At 54.4% G+C, this 25,205-nt stretch overlaps 1 protein-coding gene across 3 annotated transcripts; it reads left to right on the top strand.

Annotated features, from left to right (window-relative positions):
* LOC1272211 (plexin-A2) lies at positions 1–15,326 on the top strand. Of its 3 annotated transcripts, none has more exons than XM_061662879.1 (10): positions 1–246; positions 6,541–6,740; positions 6,842–8,510; positions 8,592–9,131; positions 9,783–10,556; positions 10,721–12,681; positions 12,782–12,963; positions 13,041–13,171; positions 13,262–13,413; positions 13,524–15,326. In XM_061662879.1, the coding sequence occupies exons 2-10, from the start codon at positions 6,552–6,554 to the stop codon at positions 13,689–13,691; spliced, it is 5,766 nt and encodes a 1,921-aa protein (XP_061518863.1). In that variant the 5' UTR covers positions 1–246; positions 6,541–6,551; the 3' UTR covers positions 13,692–15,326. The 3 variants fall into 3 exon arrangements, with proteins under 3 accessions (XP_061518863.1, XP_061518856.1, XP_311092.3); XM_311092.5 differs by having other exon boundaries at positions 2–246; positions 13,262–13,407; XM_061662872.1 differs by having other exon boundaries at positions 13,262–15,326.
* Positions 15,327–25,205: the final 9,879 nt, after the last annotated feature.

Genomic DNA, 25,205 nt, shown 5'->3' on the forward strand with positions numbered 1-25,205 from the left:
CAGCAGCAGACAGACGGCCAGCCAGCCAGCCAGCCAGCCAGCCAGCGAGCCAGCGAGCCAGACACACACAGAGAGCAAAGAGCAGGCAATCAACAAGAGTAGCAGTAGCAGAGTGCCAGGGGCAAAGATGCGTGCCCAAGTTTTAAGCAATGTAAAGTGTAGGCTAACAGTAAAATTGTAAATTGTCGTTGTTTCGTAGCTTACAACAAAAAAAGCGAGCGCGCCCGCAATACAAAGCAAAAGCAGGTAATTGGAGTTTGAGTATGTTTGAGTGGTTGTTGTTTCCCTGTTTTTTTGTTTTTGCGTGGCCCTGCCGTGGTTGGTAAGTTTTTCACCAGGTTCTCCGGGGGTCTGCTGCTGCTGCCAATTTTCCTTTCCAATTTCCAAACCGTGTGTGCGTGCGTGTGTGTGTGTGCGTCCTGGAGCAGTTATGGGTGGGGGAGACGGGGCGAGAGCGAGAGCGAACAGTACACCAAAAGCGCTCCATCCCGCTTTCACCCCTTCTGCTTGGGAGCGCCTTTTGGGAGCGGGCCGTATCGGTTTTTGGAATTGTGTGTGTGTGTGTGTGTGTGTGTGTGTGTATGTGTGTGTGTTTGTATGTGTGTAATTTTTTTTTCCTGTTGCACCCTTCACTGCCTCGTTGTTCCCCCTGGCCCCTTTGGTGCCGTGTTTTGTGCAGCTTGGAGAGAGACGCGCTGCATTCCTTTTTGGAAAACCACCAGTTTGCTGCGTGGATGAGCGAGCGAGAGAGAGAGAGCGAGAGAGAGTGTGTTTGTGTGATGCGTGTGGGAGTTGCCTTTGTTTGGCGAGCGTGCGAGGGAGATGGCGAAACAGAGCCGTCGTCTGGCGTCTGCGGGTTGTGTTCATTGAGTTCGTCCGAGAGCGAGAGAGAGAGAGAGAGTCAGGTCGCTCTTCTTAAGGGTGTGCAGAGAACTTCTTAAGCAGGCAGCGCGAGCTGTTGATGTGTGCACGCATGTGTGAGTGTGTGTGTGTGTGTTTGTGAGCATGATGGATTTTTGACTCGACGGGGAATGATGTTAACTGCGTTGGAAGCGACTGGCAACGGCAGCAAACGCTCGCCAGAAGCGCAAAGTTTGCCCAAAGCACGTTCAAACCTGTCCAGCTGCGGTGCGCCATTGTCCGTCATTCACAAGTGGTCACAGTAATCATTTTCAATGCTCGTGTGTGTGTGTGTGTGCGTGCGTGTGTGCATTATCCTCTTTGTCGTGCTCCAGGGGCCAGCATCTCTCTCTCGCTCCGGTGCTGTAACGTTACACACACACATTGAAACGTGCTGGACTTGAATCTTTTTGCCCCGGCCCCGAACGCGCAGAGCAAAACCTTCTCCAGTAACAAGACGACACGGATACACACAAAGTTAACCCCACAAAAGGGAGAGAGAGTGAGAGCAGCGAAGGAAGAGAAGCGCATAAGCCCCAGCATAAGCATAGAGCAGCAGTTAGCAGCAGCAAGTCCGCCAGCGGCCATCGCTGTTTGCGAACGCGAACGGACCCAAAATCGCAAAATCCTCCCCGAGAGCAGTGTGTGTGTGTTTTTAAACGTCAAAAACAAAAAAAACAAAAACTCTACAAAGTGACTAAAACGTGCGTTTTGTGTGACAAACTGTGGTGTAAAAAAAAAAAAAACGGGTGGACATTACTTGCACGAACGTCTGCCTACCTGCCTGGGTGTGTGTGTGTCCGGGCAGTGGTTTGCCACACCACACACACACACACACGCACGCCCGCCCGCCCTGTGGAGTTGGCCTTCTCTCCAGTGCGTATGGTGGTGTGCCGGACCGGAAGCCAAGAGAACGAGAGAGAGAGAGAGAGAGAGAGAGAGAGAGAGAGAGCAGCAGCAGCAACACCCGGCACGCGGCAGATTTGTGGGTGGCGGCGGGCGGGTGCAGTGGGTGCTGGAACATCCCCCCCCCCCCCATGGGCAGGAGAGAAGCGATGAAGGCCTAGCACACACCACACACCCACACGCCGGGTTTTTGTGTCCGGGGTCCGTTTCTGTTTCTGGTCGGGCGAAGAACCGCTGCAACGATTGCATCTTGTCCTCATCACCTTGCCCCCGCCAACGAAAGGTTTGTGGTCACGCGCTTTGTGCTGTTTTCCAGGAACAAGGACTCCTTTCAATCCCACCCCCCCCCTCCCTCTTCAATTTCCCATTCCACTCTTCCGTGCGGGATTCACAAAGAGCAAAGGGAAGGAAAGTGTGCAAAGAAGGGGATTTTTTTTGCTCTTCTCGGGCCTTTTCTCGATTACTGAATGCATGTGCATGTGTGTGTGTATGGGAGAAAGAGTGTTAGATGAAGGGGTAGGGGCGGGGAAGAGGATGGATAGGAAGAAGTGTAATGGGTGGTTGCATTATGTGCGTGGACACTGGCGCGCGCGTAGCCCTGTTTTGCGCGATCTGGAGAGAGCGTTAGAGATAAAGAGAGAGAGAGAGAGAGAGAGAGAGAGAGGTGTGTAAAGTGGTGCCCAAAGATGTAAAACGGAACCACCAGGAACGAAGAAGAAGCAGCGAGAAAGCAAACCCAAACCCAAACGAGAAATTACAGGAAAAAAAACAATTACACGCACTTCGTTCTCTCTTCCTCTCTCTCGCTCGCTGACACATACACACACCTACACACACACACACACACACACACACACACACACACACAAACACATAAACAAACACACACGCCCAACAATTACATCGTATGGCGAAAATGGCAGCCGCACGGCCAGAAGAAGTTACTGTGCGCTTCTGTGAAGCCTTTCTCCACATACTCCACCACTACTACATCCCCCCCCCACCGCAACCTCCCGTACCGACCCACCTGGGTGACCAAACAAACTGTTTTTTTCCCCAGCGCCTCGTTTTTTTTTCCCCAAAAGTTTAGAAAAAAGGCGTGTGATCCCTGCTCTCTCTCCCATGTGTTTGTGTGTGCTGGTTGCAAGTGTGCAGTTTTGGGTTCGGTGTGGACTGCGCTCGGGTTGCATTTTGGTGGGCGCCGCCCCACACCCCAATCCCTCCGTTATCACGCTCACAAACAAAATTCTCTCTCGCTCTCTCTCTCTCTCCACCTTCTTCTCTCCCAACGTTACAACGTCAGTGTGTGCAGTTACAAAGAGGAAACGGAATCCGGAACCCTCCCCCCCCATCCCCCTCCCTTTTCACCCCCTTCCAGGAGAAGAAACATCGATGTGCTATTATCAGCGCCCTCTTGGGCGAAGAATGGCGCTTGAATGGGCAGCGGGTGGAAGGGGTGGTCAGAAGGGTTCTTAAAAACGAGGCAAATCTTGGGGAAAAAAGTTCCACAGTCCGCTTTCCAAAAGCCCGCACTCGCAGAACGCACCTTTCCAGGCAAAAGGTCATAGACCACTCTCCGGCGTGGAAGCGAAACAAGGGAGCCCAGGAACAAGAATCGGTCCTTCGAGCCGGATTAGCGCGTGTTCGTCGCTCGCCATTTGCCTGCTTCCATGTGACGCGTGTTTGTTGTTGTTGTTCCGTTTTTAAGCGAAAGTGTTCCAAACCGCTTGTGTGACGATTGCATGGTATGACTCGCAGCATAAGCAGGAACAAAACGCACCCCCCCCCCCCCCCCCCCCCCCGCACACGGCGGTCCATTACATTTTCAGCCGATGAGTTCATCGCGTGCGTTGTTGTGTCCGTCGACCGCTGCGACAAAGCGTCGCGCGACGCTCGGGACCGATTTTACGACCGTGCGTTAGGGCGACGACGATTGTTTGCCGTGTATGACAAAATGGTCCGGCGCGCCACGGTCAACGGACATGCGTCCCGAGGTAGCGATCGTGCCACAGCTGTGTGCAGAGCCCGTCTGGTCCGCGCAGCTTCGCGCGGACATGCATTCGTTCCGACCATCAAACCGCTGCAACCAACACAACACAACAGCATCAACCGAACGCGCACAGCAATCAACGCAACGCGGGGCCGGACGACACGACGGGCATCATCGTGTTTGTGTGTGGTTCACCGATCAACACTGGAACCACCGAGGACGACGCCGCCATCGACGACGCACGTCGAACGTCAAATCACTGCGAGCCGGCGATCGAAGTGGACGTGTTTTTGGAGTGCATTCCCTCGCCTAGCCGTTTGTGTTGCGGTGTTGTTGTGCTTTTTTGTGTTAAGAACAGAAATAGGAAAGCAGTTTTGTGAAAAGTGATCAGCGGGAACGAACGAACCTTTACAAAAGTGTTTGGCAAAGTTTTTACTTTCCCCCCGCTTTGTGCGGAAGCTCTTGCCAAAAGTGATTTTAGACGCAATTTGGTGAACGGTGTGTGTGTGTGTGTGTGTGTGTGGTATTGCAAACCTGTCCGCAAACGTGTGCTCAGCAATTGGCGCAGCAAAAGGGAGCTTTGGCTTCGATCGATCGAACTGGTAGGGAAATCAGGACACTGTGAGATACTGGAGGGCGCAATTTTCCCAAAAAAGTTCGTAGGAAAAGGAAACTAATTACAGTGCAATCTCTTTCAGCTGTAGTCTCTTAGAGATGAACAATTGCATGTGTAATTTGGCAGCCTAGATTCTCCGAGATGAATTTTGAAAGACATTTCATATTGGTCAAAGGATGCGAGAGTTTTCTCGTGGTTTCTTGTGCATATTTCATAGCAACATCTTCATTCGTTTTCCTCCACATGAATATCTCTCCAAGCTGACGGGTCCTTTGAAGATTCACCTTAGAGAGATTACACTGTAGTTGCCATGACCCCTTCTCCGTTCTTCGTACCATCCTTCAACTTATCCAGCATAATCATTTCAGCAATCAAAATGCTCCTTTTTGAAGGCTTCAATCCTTTTTTGAACTTCAATGCTCCCAATTGTCAATTCTTCTGGACAAATTCGGTGTGTTGTGGAAAAAAGGTGAAATAATTTGTACTCTCACGACCACGAAAAGGAATCATTTCTACGATCAAAATGCTCCCTTTAGAAGGGTTTAGGATCACTTTCGTGTTGGGAAAATTGTTCCCCATTTGTCACGTTCTGGACAAATTCCAAAGATTTCCCCATGTGGGAAAGTTGAAATAATTAGTTTCATGACCAGAGGGGGAAAAAAACCCCCCTTAAACCATGGGTTATGGAGTCCACATTCTTCATTTGTTCGAGCATAATAATGTCAGCGATCAAAATTCCACCAGCGATCGCTACTGGACAAACACACAAGTGTTTGCGCTTAGACACAGCACAAAGGGACAAAGAAAGAGCAGGGGCGCTCAAACGCGCTCGAAGGGCCGACTGGGGAGGGGAAGGGGGTAATATGATCCTCGGTGGTGATCGTAAATTTCGTTCCGCAGACACCCTATTTGCTTTGCGCTTACTAATTGTTTCGCTCTTGTTCTAGATTTTTACACGCAGAACGAGCTGAGATCATCAGCATATTTGTCCCGTCGTCCTGCCCATGAGATCATTGGAACGCCAAGAGTGCCCGGGCGGACGGACTGGGTCGGGGGTTGAGTTGGGCCGCCACCGCCACCGAGCGGAATATAGGATTCGTTGCGCAGTCGGGCCGGCGAGAAAACACTTGCGCGAGTCACGTACAGAGCCCGGGACCACGGGTCACATCTGTTTGTCGTGTACCTCCCCAACTCTCCCCCCCACCCCCCTCTCTTTTGGGACACTTTCGAACGGTTGTGCCCAGGCGGTAGCAGCATTGACTAATTAACTTTCGATTCGTTTCGCCCACGAAACGAGACATTTCCAATTTTTAATTACATATCGTTTTATGAGGATCGTCGTGTTTCCTCGAGATTGGACTTGCGTTGCACCCCTGCATCATGCTAGCAATGGCCATTCCAGCCCGTTCGTTTGCATTTGGCGAGCATTGCAAAAGGGGGGAAAAAGCAGCATTACTCTATTACTGCCTGATAACGATTGCCCTGTGTGTGGGTGTGTGTACCGAGAGTACTGGATTTCCCACCATTGCATGCACAGGACTTTTATGTGTGTGTGTGTGTAGATAAAACCTGGGCTTATAGGTGGATAGGGGCATGGGCGGGAGGGGGACACGATGTAAGTTCCAGCCCTGCCAGGACGCGCAGTTACTGTACTGGCGCACCACAAAAAACAAGGAAGGCACGAATTTGCTGCGAATGCGCATGTGCGCTGCTCCCCCACCCATCCCATTCCGCTTCCTTCGGTCCCCGAATGCGCAAAGGGGCGAAGCAAGCAAGGAAGGAGAAAAAAAAACGCTGAAAACACTTGTGGTGTGGACGCTGAATGTACGGTGGGTGGATGGTGGATGGGAGGGAAGGGCTCTGGTGTGGCCTTCCTGGTTACTAGGGGAGGAGGGCGCGTTACTGGAGTGTCCATTTTGGTTTTCCCTGATTCACCGTGTGGGGAGGTGCACTTCTTCCTCCGTATGAGTGCAGGAAGGGGGGAAGGCCGCTTTTCTTCGCCCGTTCGTCCTGTTGCATTGTCTTTATTTTGCAATGAATTAGCAAACAACAACAACAAAAAAGCAAGAAAAGAAAGGAAACTAAATCATCTATTGGGTTCGTTTTCTTCCATCCCTCTTCTTTGCAGCGAGCATAGCAATGGAGCGGTTCCAGCGCACCGGCACCGCGCTCCTCATCCTCATCAGCGTACTGTGCGCCCAACCGCAAGCCAATCACAATGTCCCGTCGAAGGGAAGCAACGCCACAGACCTTAGCAGTCGACTAGTTAGTCAAATAGTTTTTAATTCTACCCTCAACCACCTGGCGGTGGACAGAAGCACCGGAAGCGTAAGTATATGGCCGACGACTCGCTCGCTCGCTCGCTCCCTACCTCCCTCCCCCTCTCATCCCATCTCATCCCCGGTTCGTGGTGTTCTCTTCCACACCAGGTTTACGTGGGAGCGGTGAACAAGCTGTACCAGATATCGAACGAACTGAACATCCTGACGGTCGTGACGACCGGGCCGCAGAACGACTCGTACCAGTGCACGATCCTGGAGTGCCCGGGCGGGGCGGTGAAGACGCCGATGGACAACGTCAACAAGATGCTGCTGATCGACAGCAACGCGAAGAATCTGATCGTGTGCGGGTCGCTGTTCCAGGGCATCTGCCACATCCGCAACCTGCACAACATCAGCATCGTGGAGCAGGAGGTGCTGGAGGCGGTGGTCGCGAACACGGCGAACGCGAGCACGGTCGCGTTCATCGCGCCCGGGCCGCCGCTCGCGTCCGCGGAGAACAACGTGCTGTACGTGGCGGTCACGTTCACCGGCAACTCGCCGTACCGCAGCGAAATACCGGCGGTGTCGTCGCGCAGCCTCGCCCGGGACCGGCTGTTCCAGCTGGCGGCCAGTGCGGTCACGACCGGGACGCGCCTGTTCGTCAACAACTACGCGCGCGAAACGTACATCATCAACTACGTGTACGGGTTCAGCTCGGAGCGGTTCTCCTACTTCCTCACCACGCAGTACAAGAGCAGCTCGCACTACGCGTCGAAGGAGCGCATCACGAAGCTGGTGCGCATCTGCCAGGACGACTCGCACTACCATTCGTACACGGAGATCCCGGTGGACTGTACGAGCAAGGACGGCACCAAGTTCAAGACGGTGAGCGCGGCGTACGTCGGCAAGCCGGGCCACGAGCTCGCCCAAAGCCTCGAGATCACCACGAACGACGACGTACTGTTCGCGGTGTTCGATGCGCCGACCGCCAACAAGTCCGCCCTGTGCGTCTACTCGCTGAAGGCGATCCGGAAGAAGTTCATGCACAACATCAAGAAGTGCTACAACGGGGAGGGGCTGCGCGGGCTGGACTACATCTCGCAGAACATGCCGTGCATCGCGACCAAGCTGCAGACGATCGGGGAGGATTTCTGCGGGCTGGACGTGAACTCGCCACTGGGCGGCGAGCAGGCGGTCGCGTCCCTCGCCGTCATCCTGTCGGAGGAGCGCATGACGTCCGTGGCGGTGACGGCCACGTCCAACTTTACCGTCGTGTTCATCGGCACCGAGACGGGCCAGCTGAAGAAGATCGTGATGGAGTCGTCCACCTCGGCGATGCAGTACGCGATGATGAACGTCGATCTCGGGTCGCCGATCCAGCCGGACATGTACCTCGATCCGGAGCACGACGACCTGTACCTGATGTCGCTGTACAAGCTGTTCAAGATCCGCATCTACGACTGCTCGGTGTACACCACGTGCCACGCCTGCCTGTCGGCGAAGGACCCGTTCTGCGGCTGGTGCTCGCTGGAGAACAAGTGCAGCCGGCGGTACGAGTGCCAGGACAGCTCGAAGGATCCGCTGTCGTGGCTGAGCTACAAGTCGGGCAAGTGCACGACGATCACGAGCGTGACGCCCCATCAGCTGCAGCGCACGACCGCCCGCACGCTCGAGCTGATCATCGAGAATCTGCCGAACCTGAAGGAGCCGCTCGTGTGCGCGTTCACGTTCGCCAGCATGGAGAAGCCGATCATCACGAACGCGACCAAGAAGCGCAACGGCGTGAACTGTACGACCCCGCGGACGGACCTGCTGCCGCAGATTGGATACGGCGAAAGTAAGCGCTGCCGTTGCGTTGGATGGAAACACCCTTCTCCAATACTTACCTTTTCTTTCTCTCGCTCCCTCTCCCTTGCAGACCACTTTAACGCGACACTGTCAATCAAAACGTCCCAGGGGCCGGACATCGTGTCGACCACGTTCACCTTCTTCGACTGCAGCACCCACCTGTCCTGCACGCAGTGCGTGTCGTCCAAGTTCCCGTGCGACTGGTGCGTGGAGGCGCACCGCTGCACGCACGATACGGCGGAAAACTGCCGCAACGATATCCTGGTGACGGGCATTAGCCGCATCGGGCCGAGCTACCGGTCCGGGCCCGGCTTCTGCCCGACCATCAACGTCACCGGCGACGGGTCGGAGATTCTCGTGCCCGCCGGCTCGAAAAAGTCCGTCCGGGTGAAGGTGCACATCATCGGGCAGTTCATCGTGCAGACGCGCTTCGTCTGCCAGTTCAACGTGGAGGGCCGGGTGACGAGCGTCAACGCGCAGCTGCTGGGCGACACGATCTACTGCGACGAGATGGAGTTCACGTACACGGCCAAGACGTCCAAGCTGAACGCCACGTTTGCGGTCATCTGGGGCGGCTCGAAACCGCTGGACAATCCGAACAATATTCACGGTAAGTGGGGGCTAACTAACAATGCTGACTCGATTCTAGTGATGGGAAGAATTGCAATTCCCAGATCGATTCTGATTCTGGAGCTAATTCCGATCGGGGAATCGATACAGGAGCCGACACCGGAATCGGCCCAGGAATCGGCTCCGGAATCGTTTTCGGAATCTTCTGCGGAATCGGCTACGGAATCGGCTCCGCAATCGACTCCGGAATCGTCTTCGGACTTGTCTTTGGAATCGGCTCCGGAATCGGAATCGGCTCCGGAATCGGAATCGATTCCAGAATCGAAATCGGCTCCGGAATCGAAATCGGCTCCGGAATCGGAGTCGGAGTCGATTCCAGAATCAGAATCGATTCCAGAATCGGAATCGATTCCAGAATCGGAATCGGCTCCAGAATTGATTCCGAACACAGAATCGGAATCGGCTTCGGAATCGGAGTCGAAGTCGATTCCAGAATCGGAATCGATTCCAGAATCAGAATCGATTCCAGAATCGGAATCAAATCCAGAATCGGAATCGGCTCCGGAATTGGCTCCGCAATCGACTCCGGATTCGGATTCGGCTCCGGAATCGGTATCGGGTAGATCCGAGCTCCCACCACTAATCTGTTCACTAACGTTTTTTTGCCCCTCTATTTTTTGCATTGCTTCAGTCGTGATCTACCGCTGCCGGGACATGTCGGACAGCTGCGGCGTTTGTCTGGCGCTCGAGGAGAAGTACAAGTGCGGCTGGTGCTCGTCCTCCAACACGTGCGAGGTGGAGGACCAGTGCGGCATCTCGGGCAAGGTCGAGGGCCAGAACAAAACCGACTGGCTGAACAATCAGCAGACCTGCCCGAACCCGGAAATCCACTCGTTCGACCCGAAGACGGGCCCGTGGGAGGGCGGCACCAACATCACGATACGCGGCATCAATCTCGGCAAAAAGTTCGAGGACGTGTACGGGGGCATCAAGATCGCCGGCATCGACTGCATGCCGTTCCGCGAGCTGTACGTGCAGACGAAGGAGATCGTGTGCAGCGTGGACGGGCCGGGCGTCAAGTCGCACCGGTCGGGCCGGGTCGTGGTGCAGATATCGGACTTCCGCGGCGAGTCGGCGAACGATTTCGAGTTCGTCGATCCGGAGATCGAAAACTTCGAGCCGAAGCACGGGCCGATCTCGGGCGGCACCACGATCAAGATTATGGGCCGGTACCTGAACACGGGCAGCCGGGTGCGCGCTTTCCTCGAGCAGCACCCGTGCGAGATACTGAGCACGAACGATAGGGAGGCGACGTGCCGGACGACGGCGGTGCCGAGCCCGATGCAGGGCAAGCTGAAGATGGTGTTCGACAATGGGGTGCGCGAGCTGAACGGCGACCTGTTCGAGTACGTGCCGGATCCGTGGATCGAGCTGGTGTCGTCCGGCGAGAGCAAAACGGCTAAAGGTAAGTCTGTCGGTGGGTTGAAGACTCTGTCGTAGCTCTTTCTTTAGTTTGATACGTAATTAGTTAGACACAGCTGATGCCTTGGCTACGCATCTTATATTCATGCGTTCACACCTGCTAACACACGCCTTCCCATTCCCTCTCCTTTCGTTCGCGCATTGCAGGGATTCCGGCCGGCGGCATCAAGATGGCGGTGCACGGTCGCAACTTTGGCTCGATACAGCGGCCCCAGATCTACGTGTACTACAACGGGCAGATATCGCTGAACGAGTGCAACATCATCAACCCGCAGCTGATGGAGTGCTACTCGCCCAAGATCGACCTGCAGGACGAGGACCCGTTCGGCGACTCGGACGATCCGATCAACCTCGAGTACGGCTTCATCATGAACGACGTGATGAGCGTGCGCAACCTGTCCTCCCAGTGGGGCAGCTACTTCGAGCTGTACCCGAACCCGACCTACCAGCCGTTCGACGAGGTGAAGTACTTCAACAGCGAGTACCTGAACATCAACGGGCGCAACATCGACCGGGCGTGCAAGTACAGCGACGTGGTGGTCAAGATCGGGGACAACGCGATCTGCAACATTACGTCGATGTCGCGCCAGCAGGTCACCTGCCTGCCGCCGAAGAACCCGGACGCGAAGAAGGTGCACGTGAAGGTGATCGTGGGCAACTCGCTGCAGTTCGACATCGGCTACATGGTGTACACGTCCGCGGGCATACTGCCCAGCTTCAGCAGCAAGGCGGTCACGCTCGGCGTGATCGTGGCGATCGCGCTCTTCTTCTTCGTGATCGTCGCGCTGGTGATTGCGTACCGCAAGAAGACGAGCGAGAACAACCGCGTGCTGAAGAACATGCAGGAGCAGATGGACATACTGGAGCTGCGGGTCGCGGCGGAGTGCAAGGAAGCGTTCGCGGAGCTGCAGACGGAGATGACGGATCTGGGCGGCGACATTACGTCCGGCGGCATACCGTACCTGGACTACCGGACGTACGCGATGAAGATCCTGTTCCCGAACCACGACGACCACGTGGTGCTGCAGTGGGAGAAGCCGGAGCTGCTGCGCAAGGAGAAGGGCCTGCGGCTGTTCGGCCAGCTGGTGATGAACAAAACCTTCCTGCTGCTGTTCATCCGGACGCTCGAGAGCAATCGGTACTTCTCGATGCGCGAGCGCGTGAACGTGGCCTCGCTGATCATGGTGACGCTCCAGAGCAAGCTGGAGTACTGCACCGACATCCTGAAGACGCTGCTGGCCGAGCTGATCGAGAAGTGCATCGATGGCAAGTCGCACCCGAAGCTGCTGCTGCGCCGCACCGAGTCGGTCGCGGAGAAGATGCTGTCCGCCTGGTTCACCTTTCTGCTGTACAAGTTCCTGAAGGAGTGCGCCGGCGAACCGCTGTACATGCTGTTCCGCGCGGTCAAGGGCCAGATCGACAAGGGGCCGGTCGACGCGATCACGCACGAGGCGCGCTACTCGCTCAGCGAGGAGAAGCTGATCCGGCAGATGATCGAGTTCAAGGTGATCACGGTGTACGCGAGCATCACGCAGCCGCCGATCCTGTGCAACAACATCGAGATGATACCGACCAACACAGAGAACATTCCGGTGAAGGTGCTCGACTGCGACAGCATCGGGCAGGTGAAGGAGAAGTGTCTCGACACGATCTACAAGGCGATCCCGTGGAGCCAGCGGCCCCGCAAGGAGGATCTCGATCTCGAGTGGCGCACGGGCGCGTCCGGCCGCCTCATCCTGTACGACGAGGACTCGACCTCGAAGACGGACGGCGAGTGGAAGAAGCTGAACACGCTGCACCACTACCGCGTGAGCGAGGGCTCCTGCCTCAGCCTGGTGCCGAAGGAGAGCTCGATCTACAACATCACGCTGCTCGGCGAGAAGTACTCGGAGAAGATCCACAAGTACGAAACACTAAACATATCGAAGTTCGTGTCGCCGTCGCCCCCGTTCAGCCGCGCCGGCAGCCCGATGAACGTGGACCTGCAGGAGAACAGCCTCAAGTACTGGCACCTGGTGAAGCACCATGACAGCGACGGCTCCAAGGAGGGCGAGCGCGTCAACAAGATGGTTTCGGAGATCTACCTAACGCGACTGTTAGCCACCAAGGTGAGCGTCTCCGCTTCGGCGGCGGTGTGTCTGGTCGTGTTGCGCTGCACGCGCGTGTACTAATCATGGTTCTTTACTCTCCTCCTCCTCCTCCTCACAGGGTACACTCCAGAAGTTTGTCGACGACCTGTTCGAAACCATCTTCAGTACCGCACACCGTGGCTCCGCACTGCCCTTAGCAATAAAGTATATGTTTGATTTTCTAGATGATCAAGCACTTTTACATGGTATTACCGACCCGGAGGTTGTGCACACCTGGAAAAGTAACAGTTTACCGTTACGGTAAGTTCGACTTCGTACGTGGTATCCTGCCTGCGATTTAACACGCTAACCATTGCTTGTTTTTTGTTTTCTTCCAGATTCTGGGTAAATCTGATAAAGAATCCTAACTTTGTGTTTGACATTCATAAGTCCAACATCGTGGACTCTTGCCTTTCGGTTGTGGCTCAAACCTTCATGGACTCGTGTTCGACGTCGGATCACAGGCTAGGTAAGTGTTTGTTTACTCCCTCTGTACCATGTTCACTCGACTAATCACGCTCTGGGCTTGTCCAAAATAATAATAATAAAAAAAAAACAGGGAAGGATTCACCTAGCTCCAAACTGCTCTACGCCAAGGACATTCCCTCGTACCGCGAATGGGTGGAGCGTTACTATAACGACATCCGGGACATGCCGGCAATCTCCGACCAGGACATGAACGCCATGCTCGCGGAGGAGTCCAGGGTGAGTGTAAGCCTCCGAACGTTTCCAAGCCCACGCCACCTTTTGCCCCGCCGGAACACGCAACCCCTAACATGTGCATTCTCTTCCCCCCACCCCACCCCTTGCCTCTCTTTTAGTTGCACACGACCGAATTTAATACCAACTGCGCCCTACACGAGCTTTATCAGTACGCAGTGAAATACAACGAGCAACTGACTGTCACGCTGGAGGAGGACGAGTTTTCGCAGAAGCAGCGGCTGGCGTTCAAGCTGGAGCAGGTCCACAGTATCATGTCTGCGGAGTAAGTGTGTGTGTGTATGTGTGTGTGTATTGTTTTTGCACGCCCGCGGGCTCATGGCGCGTCGGCAGTGCGAAGACAAAATAATATATGTATAGATGGTAAGCTACCTGTATTGATTTTTTTTTTTGTGAAAAAAGGGCGCATCGTTCAGAAACTACACAAGCGAGAGAGAGAGATAGAGAGACAGACAGACATTCATAAAAGAAAAAAAAAACAAAACACACGAAACAAAAACAAAACAATATTGTATGCGATATTCATGTTGTGAGCCCTTGGGGGATAAAAATGTGAAAAAAACAGGGGTAAGGGGTAGATACAAAACACACAGGCACACACACACACACAGTCTTGCTGCAACAAAACAAGCACACAAAGGTACACACATACACACGGTACAGTAACACGAAACATTCAAAAGACTTTAAAAAAAACGCGAACAACAAATTCACAAATTCAAACACTAATATCGATGTGCGGCGAGCGAAAAAAAAAACACACAAGCGTATAGGAAAAACACGACACAAAACAAAGCAAATCTCACACATAGAAATCATCGCAAAAGCATCCATTTGTCTAATACACCACCAGGGAATTATGTCAAAAGATTAAGCAAAGCAGACTGAATTAGAGCGAAGAGGAAGCGCGGGTAGGAGAGGCAGGACGAGAATGAAACTCATTGCAAAAAAAAACCATTCGGAACACGGAATAAAAAAAAACCCAGCACGACGAAACAAACGATCCGAGAAGGGGAAGCAGGAGGCAAAAATATCATGTTTTTAAGAAACGTCATACATCGCTTTTGATTAATTGTAAAACGAAACGCAGTGTGCATGTGGCAAAACCGGAAGCGTAAACGGTGGGTAGGGTAGGTAGTACTCTTAGGTATTGAAAAAAAAAAAACAACGGAGTACGCAATAGGAGTGCGGAGTATTTAGGGGTGGCGCCGGGAACTCTCGCGCAAACAGTAATCTCAAGCGAAACGGTGCGGGGGAAGGGGGCATTTGCGTAGTGATGGGGTGGGTAGGTACGAGGAACCGTGTAGGAATCGGTTGGGCGTAATCGGCACCCCGCTCCCGCGAACAAAGAAAAGATGAGATAACGAGAGACATAGAGAGAGAGAGAGAGAGAGAGAGAGAATGTGCAACCGAGCAAAGCAGAGAGAAAGAGAAAGTGTATATCTTAGGCATTTGTGCAGCCAAACAAAGCAAACAAACAAAACAAAACAACAACAAAAAAAAACCCACACTTCTAATCATGTGTCCAGCGAAACGATAACAAACTGCAGTCCGACCCGCAAAACGCTTCTTGCGGCTATACATATATATAAATATATATATATACACATACTACATACCCGTCGCTAGTCCGGGTTCTTTCCGGCGTGTGCATTCTCGGAGCGAACAAAAGAAAAAAAAACGCTAAAGGAAGCAACAAACAAACAAACAAACGAGAAAAAAAGCAAAAAAAAAAAAAAGAATCCAGTCCTGAATGTCATTTCCAACAAACGGTGTACCGTATAGCTCAAGAAAACGAAAAACAAAAAGAAAAAAAAAGTCTAAATGTAATAAAAATGACAACTGTGTAATTGATGTGTTATAAGTTATTACTAAAATATAAGCCGATGATTTTATTAGTAAAACCGCCTACACTTTCTTTGCTTCAAGTATGTCGAGCAGTCCGAAAAATGGTCCGTCTGTGCTGCCAAGTGCTGAGTAGTTGTCTGTCTCAGTTGTCCAAGGGCCTTAAGGATACTTCCAAAAAACGTTTCGGAAATACCTAGCCTATTGCTCATGGGCATTTTCAACGAAAAGGTGGGAGACTTCAGCTGAACTATGGCCAAATCGTGCCAACATTCCGTTTTGGGTCATTTCTTGCATTCTTGCAGCAATTGTGTAAGCAGGTACCCACACAATATGATTATCAGAACCAGGTTTCTATAAGGATTTTGGCTAATCTTTTTACCGAAATTACATATTGATGGTCTTGTAACACCGCCATCATTACAAGACCATTGCAAGAGCATTTATTTAGAACTAGCAATGACCAGAGTAGAAACTATCTCATTATTTGGTGTAATTCGTTTACATGATGATGTACATTCGTTTGATATCGATTGGGCTGTGCGGTTCTCGCTCAGATTGAACTGCTTGAATGAACTAAGGGTTCAGCAGAATAAAAAAAATGAACTCATGCTACTAACTGAATATCTATCGTCTAGTACAGAGGTCTCCAAACGTGAACGTTAGTACATCAAGTTTTTACAGATATTGTACGATATTTAATCCTTTAACTTCTTCTTCCTCTTCTTTGACACAACAACCGTTGTCGGTCAAGTTCAGCCTGTACCAGTAGTGGGGTAGGCTTTCAGCGACTTATTGATGATCGGACAGCAGGATAGTGAAATAAGGAGAAATCGTAAAGTGAAGCCTGCTAGATATTGAAATTCATCGGGGCTTCCGAAAGTAAAGACCGGGTGAAAATGAGCATCAACAAACTGCTACTTACATTGGTTACTGGTTACTTACTTAGTTGCCTAGATACACCGGTTGCTTTCATTGATGTCATGAATGTGTCCTACTCAGTAATGCCTACCATATGGTATAATGTTCTAAAAGTGGATTTCATAGTTGCGCGAGAATGAGATTTGCGGACTTGAGACTGCCTCTGGAAGACGTCACGCAGAATTTGGTATTCAGGTCTCTGCAATGTGTTTATTGTGGAGATGATATCGTTTATCCTCAGGACACTTGAGTCGATGTGTCACTTGGGCTACATCCCCCGCGAATATCCTACAGGAACAAGAACTGTGTTGCTAATCGACACATGTGACACTGGTACAGTATCAGGTCGCAGAAATGGTGCTGGCAAGGCTAGGGCCTGTTTATAAAGCTGTAGCGTAGTGCTGTTGCCGACAAATGGGAACAAGTAAACTAATTTGATAAGGAAAATCCGGAAAGAATGATGCATGCCAAGGCCCTCCGTAAGGTTCCAGCGATTGCCGAGCCTTGTGATATACCGCAAGTACAAGGCAAAACAACATTCTTGCCATCACATTCACTTATCGGTTGTGATTAGTTAGCAGTTAGTCGTCTCATGATTCGTAGTGGTTCGTCGCGCGCGAGGAGCTGCCTCCGTTTGCCGTAGATGGCGCTCCTGTTGAATTTTGAGAATTCATTTCCAAAATGTCCCGACGACAGCGCAAACACAGCGCAGGAACACTGTGCCCGAGCACCGTGCGGCACCTGGCAACCTGGTGCAAGCGCTTTCCACCCAACCCCGGACAATGTTTCATTCATATTTGCCAACAAAATGTCGTTCATTTTTGTTGGTAGCCTTCGCATCACGGGTCACAAAGATAACCTTTTGTGAGGGCGTGGGTGAGGGAAGGTGCTGATTTAGAGCATATGACTAGAGAAAGAAGCAAACACGGTTCGTACGTCTAACTTTTGCGCCCACATTCCCTCCATGAGTCCTCCGCCTTTCTCCCTCCTCCCAGTCGTTTAACTCCTCCATTCAAAACGTCACCAGCCGTTGCCGTTGCCGGGCAGGCGCAGAAGCGGGCCCGAGAAAAACACACAGCCTTCACCAGGCACCCACACACACACACACACACAAACACAGACACAGCCAGTGGTATGAAAACGTCGATCTGTCACCGACACTCTCGACTGGACTCGACTGTGCGGCCGTGTTTGCAATGTTTGCCTCGAGTGAAATATCACCACCAACATCAGCAACGGTGCACGCCAAGTGAGCAGCAGCAGCAGCAGCAGCAGCAGCAGGAGCAGAAGCGAAGCGAGGAACGAAGGATCTGCTCCCAGCAGAGGTCCGGCGGTTCCCTCCCCCGGTTGAAAGTGCAGCGTCCACCATCCGGGGTACGAGAATTTCGCATCCAACTTCCTTTTCTCCGCCGTTCCCCAGAGCCGCCCAAACGACATTGCGGGGCGATCCAGGTGTTTGGTGCTATTGCGGGTGGGGGCGTATTGCGTGCTGGGGGAAGGGGTGTGGTGCTCTGGATGTTTGACTGTGACTGGGGACTGTGCCAGGCTTATCCCGGATATGCACACGTACGCGCTCACGCGCTACCTTAAGGCGTCCGTGAAGTCGTGAGCGATTGTGGTGTGCAAGCCCCCCCCCCCCCCCCCCCTCCGTAAGGCCCGTAAGTGCGACGTTCGTAAATATGGCGCAAGTGTGTATCCCCGCTCGCTCGTGACGTGTCTGTGCGTGTCTGTGCGTGTGTGTGTGTGTGTGTGGGTCGAGTTGCCACCACCGACCAGGTTCGTTCCGGTAGCGCATCCCGCAGAAGACGAACGAAAAAAGTCCCCCCCCCCCGCGTCGAAGGGCAATCGATCGAACGGCCACCTTCAACCTCGCCCGCCCCGTGGGCCACCAATCAGAGAGCAAAAGAAAAAGAAAAACAAAAAAACGAACCCCCCGCCCCCCCCCCCCCCCTCACAAGCAAACAACAGCACGAAACCCGTCCGCCCACCCACCTTCGGGAGCAAAATTTGGCAAACGCCAGCAGAAAACAACACACACACACAAAAACGCGATAAAGAAAAGCACAATCACACTGTACGCGTACCCCCCCCTTCCCACCAAATCGGCCAAGATAGCAGGCGCAGCGGGAGAGGGTGGCACATACATTGTAATCAGAAGGGGCGGGGAGTGGTGCAAAAAAAAAACACACACACACAGACGACGCGAAAGCATCGGCTCAGCATTTGTGTGGGCATCTTTGTGCTGGCTGCAATTGGTGAATGTGCAGGGCAAAGGTACAGGACACACGGGTGTGAAGGAGTACGTGGGAAGACCAGCTCCAGCGTAGAAAGGACACCGCGGCGAACGCTCGGTACCAGAGCGCACACAAACACACACACACACACACACACACACATAATATTAATAGCCGTTCGGTGCTAAAAATAGTTCCGAAAACCCTTCCAGTGTCCCCTCGGCTGGCGACAGGGTTCGCCGCCTGCCAATCGGGGTAGATTGGTGACGACGGCAGTGGGTTAGTAGTTGAATGGCGCACACTCTGGCGAAGTGTCCATTTGCCTGTACGGGAGGGCCTGTCGGTAGATCGCGCTCGCTGTGTGCACTCGGTAGTGGGATTTAAAGCCAACGGGGGTCCTAAGGGGGTGTTTGTCCAGGACCCAGGCGGCCGCCATTGCTTCGAAGCGCGCTGCTTGGTTTTGGTTTCTGGAAGCGGCTCAACTTACCGTGCCGCTGTAAACAAACTCTCAAACAGCTATATATATCTCTCGCTCTCTCTCTCTTTCCCTCTCTCTCTCTTTCTTCCCTTTCCTGCAGGTATGGACGAGCACTGTTACGAACGGTCAGCGCATACGAGTGATGGATTTACGCATGGCTACTACTGGCAGACAGGCAAGCTCGAGATACACACGGACAATCTGGTGCCGCAAGGCTTCGAACTGAACATGAACCACCAGCACCACCACCACCATCCGCTCGGGTACGACTCGGGTGCCGACCCGAAGGGGTCGGACTACTGGGGCCGCCCGAGCGACTACCACGCTGGTGCAACCGGTGGCGGCGTCGGCGGCACTGGCAGCAGTGCGACCGGCCGGATGAGCGGCAGTGCCTCCTCCGCCCACGGGGCAGCCGGTTCCTCCCTCACCGGCATGGCGCCGTTCAGCCCGAAAGCGAAGCTAGGCGCCCTGTTCGACGGTACGGACGGCACCGCGCTCGGTGGCCGCGAGCTCGGCTACGGCTACGACGACGACAACTTCCGGCCGGCCCACGGCTCCGCCTACCTGCCGGCCGATCCGGCCCACAGCTCCCTGCCGAACGGGGTCGGCGGTGCGCGAACCGGGCGCAAGCTGCCGAACCCGACGCGAAACGGAAAGCGGCAGCTGCCGCAACCGAAGGGCGCCGGCTCAGCCGTGTACGGCAGCGCGGGCGACTTCCGGGCGAAGGCCGGACCGGCGGTACGGAAGCTACCGGTGCCGCAGCGCAACCCGAAGAGCGGCAATGCGGCCGGTACGCAGCAGCAACCGCCGCTCATCGACAACTTCAACATCGATCTTTCGGTGAAGGTGAGCATCCGCAGACGGCACGCTCGAAGGCTCCCTTCTTTACACACACACACACACACACACACACTTACTATAGCTGTATATAGATCTATCGCTATCCACCACACACACACACACACTGCCTCTTTTTGTCTCTCTTTCTCTCTATCACCTGTATGTCAACAATCGTTTGTTGCGTTTTTATTAGTTTCAATTACGGTTACCATCTCTGCCACCACTAGCTGTAGCACCCGAAGAAAAAAAACTCCAGCCTCCCATCCCCCGAACTCTCCCCCCCCCTCCCCCCTCCCTTCTTCAACCCCCTTTAACACCATTGCTATGTTTCGCTTGCTCATATCCACGGCATAACGCACCCCGCCATCCCGTCCCGATGCTGCTCCCGGCACATTAGCAAAAGGCGACAAAAAAAAAACAAAAGAAACAAAACGCTTCTTCACTACCACCCTCCCACCATCCCCACATTCGCTGGCCATCTTCATCTTGGACTCGCGCTTACGCGTCCCTCCTGGCAAGCGGGCAGCGGGAAAGAACAAGGAAAGCACTTAACGCCACCCACCCACGGAGGGCGCACCCCACTGAGCAGCTGCTGTTTTGGACCACGGGGAGGGAGGGAGGAAGGGGGGGGGGGCGGAAACAAGAAGGAGGTTCGGGGCGCGAAGCTAAGTGCTCTAAGTGCCCAAAGGGGTGCCTTCCCGGGAACTCGGGGGGGGGGAACCTTCGCAGAGTAGTCAAGGGCCCGATTTTGGTCCTTCGAACCGGATTTAGCTTTCCGCTCTCTGCTTTGTCTCAGCGAGACACAGATGGACCCCCGCCCTGGTTCCTCCTCCTCGCAGCTTCCCTTGCCTTCCCTGCCTTTCTGCCTCTCTCTCTCACTGTTTTGGGGATGCTCCCTCACTGGGGGGAGGTGGACTCACTGACGGTCCAGCTCCTACAGCCGAGGCTACACTGGCCAGTCGTGCCGTGGCGGCCAGACGGACTGCAAAGCTGAGCAGAAAGCGTGGCCTTTATCAGTGCTGCCCAACGAAGCTTGATCGGGGTGAGTCGTCCCAAGTGGCTTTGGTTTACCTCCAACCTCCCGCCTTTCTACCCGCGCTCCGGCTGCCCGTTTCTGCCTGCCCTCAAACAGGGGCGTCAAACCCGCCACCTCTAGTTTTGGCTGACTTATCGCAAGAGTTTCTCTGAATGTGGTGTAATGAAAACCTTTCCCTTCCTCACCCTCGCCACCCCTGTACTAAGCCCTTTTTGTCTAGCCCAGGTACCGGTACTAGTGTGTGTGTTTGTCCATGTATGTGTGTGTGTGTGTTACGTGTGTGAATGTTTGGTCCTTTGTGCCGGAATGAGTGCCGAGTGATCGCGAGCGAATGATCGCTTTGCGCCTAGCTCCTGGTGAGGGGACGAGCAGACCGGGGGAATCCTCCAGCGATCCTTCGATCTGCCCTCCCCCCCCCCTCCCTTCCCTCCCCTGTCCTTCCCATCCCTTCCTCGCCTCTAAAATCCCATTCCATCGAGACCTAAGCAGGACAGAAGAATGTTCGTGTCCACGCTGCAGCCGCTTCGGATATGCTTGCTATGATTTGTGTTACGTTTCCTTTCATCCAAACCTTTTTTTTTGTTCTTTTTCCCCACTTCCCTACTCTCTCCCCCTCTCTCTCTTCTATGTGTGCCAAGCCCAAGACCTGTTGTGCTGTTGTGTACTTCAAATGCAATGTGTGTCCCCGTGCCCTGTCCCAAGGAAACTGAACCGTTAGCAAACGAATGAACTCAAATCAAATTCTACCTCTTCTTACTCTTCTTCTTCTTATCGTTCTTCCAAATCTCGCTTTTTGGTGTGTGCGTGTGTGTGTTTTTGTCCTTATTTCTTGTTTAATTATGTACCGTTTTTTATCTCACGTTTTCTCTCTCTCTCTCTCAAACACAAACACACTGTTTCTTTCTCTCTTTCTCTCTCTCTCTCTCTCTCTCTCTCTCTCTCTCTCTCTGTTCCCTTCCCTCTCTGATTTCCCTGATTGCACCGGCACACAACTCCGTCCGTGTCTCCGCATGGATATCTCCGGGGAACCCAAATCCGTTTCGGTGTGTATGCGTATGTGTGTTCGTGGTGGTGTGTGTGTGTGTGTTGGTGCGAATTCCAACCCTCCCCAAACTTCCTCAAAACCCTATTCCCGCTCAAACCTAAACTCTACTGACCGCTCCCTTCACCACCACTTCCCCCCGCCCCACTTCCGTTCTCTTTTATCCACTCTTTCCGGCAGGCGCGCAAGAGCATATCCGGTCCGATCGACGACGACAGTCTGAAGCGCTTGAACTCGAACATATTCGGTAACTCGATCAACTACTTTTGCGATCTGTCCCAGAACAAGGAGAACTTTATCACCACCTCGTCGTTCTACGTGAACGACGACGATACGGACGATTACTGCTACAGCGACTTTTTCATGACCTCATCGATCACGCTGTCGAGTAGAAAGATCAAGAAACTGCCGAAAATACAGAACATTGCTAACCATCCCAGACCATCCCAGTCGATGTCTTTTATCGCAGCGGACGTGAACGCGGCGTACCGGAACTTTGCGCTGGTGGCGGAGGCGCCGTACAGCGACGCCGGAGGCCCCCCGTACCCGGCGGACGAGTATGCGGATGCGCGGGGGCTGCCGGCGACGCCCGGGTCGGCCGGCTCGCAGTACTGCAACCACAATCCGATCTACAGCGACCAGCTCGATCCCGCCAACAGCACGGACGTCGGCATGCTGCTGAACGGTGGGGGCGGCAAGGCGACCCCGCCCAAGAAGCAGCTCCCGTCGATACAGGCGCCGCCGCCCCAGGTGCACGAATCGCTCGGCTACCCGTACAAGCAGCAGCACTATCCGACCGGGGCGACGACGGCGACCGGGGCCGCCCGGGACGAGCTGTCCGGCCACGGCCACATGCTCCCCAATGGCCACAAGGAGTACGCGCGACCGACGCTCATGAACGATCGCGTGACGGCACTGAAGAGCCGGAGCCGGAGCAGCACGCCCGTGTCGAGCAGCGGCGGTTCGAGCAGCCGGAGCGACTACTCTAGCGGGGGGCGCAACCAGCAGCAGCAGCAGCAGCAGCAGCAGCAGCAGCAACAATCACCATTCGACCAAGGGTACGACGCGCTCAACCACGTGCCAGTGACGTCGTCCTCCGGCACGCCCAAGCTGCTCCCGAGCAAGCCGGTGTCCGCCGGGAAGGGGGGCTACAGCATGGTCGGCAGCCCGGAGAAGAAGCCGCCGCTGCGGCGGTCCCCCGACCGGGCGCTCGAGGGGCTGTACTACCACGACCACGACCCGGTCGATCCGTACCTGCTCTCGCCGGACCAGCCGAAGGAGGGCGGCAAGGACCATACCGGCGGGTACGAGCCGCGCCGCACCAGCTACGACCAGCTGGACGATGGGGCGTCCGGCACCGGCCCCGACCTGTACGAGGACGACCGGTACGACCGGGAGGACGATCGGCTCGGGCCGGGCGAGCTGCCGGCCGCCAAGAAGCTGCCGAAGGTGGCGCCCCACCAGGACGGGGTGCCGCTCAAGAAGCAGCTGCACTTCTTCGACGAGCGCGAGGAGTGCTTCGACGAGGAGCTGGAGGAGCTGGAGCAAGCGAACGCCGCCAAGCAGGGCGGCGGTGGGGCCGGCCCGGGTGGTGCCGGTGCCGGTGGGGCCACCGGGGGCGTCGGCTGCAACGGGCTGCTGGTCGGGGCGTCCGCCGGCACGAACGCGCTGCTCGAGCACGGCTACGACGCGAAGGCGGACAAGCTGGACCAGCTGGGCGGCCCGGGTGGACCCCTCGCGCCCGGCCTGGGCAGCCCGGCGGGCGCGGGCGTCGGCGGGCCGGGCGGGGCAGGCGCGAACGGCACCGTCGGCACCGGGCCCGACGCGGCCGGCGTCACCGACCTCTCCAAGGACATTACGCAGCAGCAGCAGCAGGGCAAGCGGGAGAACTTTAACGCCCGCGACAAGTGGCTGTGGGCGTACGATCAGATCATCAACGTAAGTACCACTAGCCCTTAATTCCCCCCCTTCTTTGCTTGTACGGATAAAAACGAAACAAAAACCCAAAACCGACTGATGTACTGACGAGGCGAGCGGAGGTTTCGCACGATGCGCCCTTTAAATGCTGCAGGCGAGCTGCTGTCATGTTTCACTGCTTTTATTGCTGTGCTTTTACCTATGTGTGTGTGTTTGTATGTGTGTATGTGTGTGCGAGTGTATACTTTTACTTTCCCACAGTAGCAATCATTCATTTTAGCATAAGTTCCACACGCATATCGTCCTGCCATTATCGCGTCGTGCGGGAGAGTCGGTTGAAATGCTCGCGCGACCCATTGCAACGGCAATTGCAAACCGCCCCCTCCACCACCCTGTTCAATCTGTCAAAAAAAAAACCTCCCACAGATGGGTTGGGAACGGCGGGAGTATGCGCGGATCGTATCGCTTTAGTTGTAAAATAAATGTGGTCTCCTTTTTGCGGGCTATTTTTAGGACTTCTTCACACCGCGCGAACTCCACCACGCACAGAGCCTGCCTGCTGTGTGCGCGTGTGGCTGTGTCTGTGTGGGAGTAACAGGAACGTTGCAGGACGGTGCAGAGACACACATATTTACGCTGTTTTAAAAGCCCTCCCTCCGCGTGCCCTCAGCTCCCCGGGAACTCCCCATTTGGAAGCACGAGAGCACGAGCCACCGTTGCGCTGCTACATCGCTTCTACGTGACCTGTTGCGATGTGTTTGCGCTTGCGTTGAAAAAATTGATTTTCCCCTCCGCGGCAGGTTGGACCGGAGAGGCCCATTGCTCTGGCCGTCCTCCTCCCTCCCCCCCACCCCCACCTCTGCCACCGTGTTCCGCAGTCGCACAGAGTCTGGCAAGAAGTTCCGAGAACATTGGGTGTTCTGGTTGCTCGTGAGAAGAAGAAGAAGAAGAAGAAGTAGAAAAAAGGGACAGTTTCTTCACGCACGGGATCGGTGCGGGACGCCCTGCCCAGTTTTATTTGCAGTTGCTGTCTCGCAGAAGGTGTCTCGAAGGTTACCGTTGTGTTGTTTGGTGGGGCTGAGATTGACATCTCTTAAAGCCTGACTGGGCCTGAGAGCTTGCATTGCTAGAACTTCTCTTTCGTGTGGCTGCCCTCATTCCAGCAGATTCGTGGCGTCGCCAGGAAACGACGCGGATCTGTCAGTGCGTGGTACACGTGAAGCGGGAGGCGTACAATAGGGCCCGCACTCCTACGCCACGCCGAGGAGCAGCACGGAGCTGCTGGCGTGAAACGGAGCTGTCTGCACAAACGCTCTCGAGCGGCACTCCTCGTGTGGTTTCGCAACCTGTTCCGCTCTGGGACCGTAGTCGATATTTCGCCTCGAGTTGGTTGGTAAGAGCGGAAGAATGCAGCCAAGTGAAAAAAAAAACCCTCCGTCATGGCCGTCGATAGCTCTTCCCCACACAGAG

This window comes from Anopheles gambiae, chromosome X (assembly GCF_943734735.2).
Source record: "Anopheles gambiae chromosome X, idAnoGambNW_F1_1, whole genome shotgun sequence".
NCBI classification, from domain to species: Eukaryota; Metazoa; Arthropoda; class Insecta; order Diptera; family Culicidae; genus Anopheles; species Anopheles gambiae.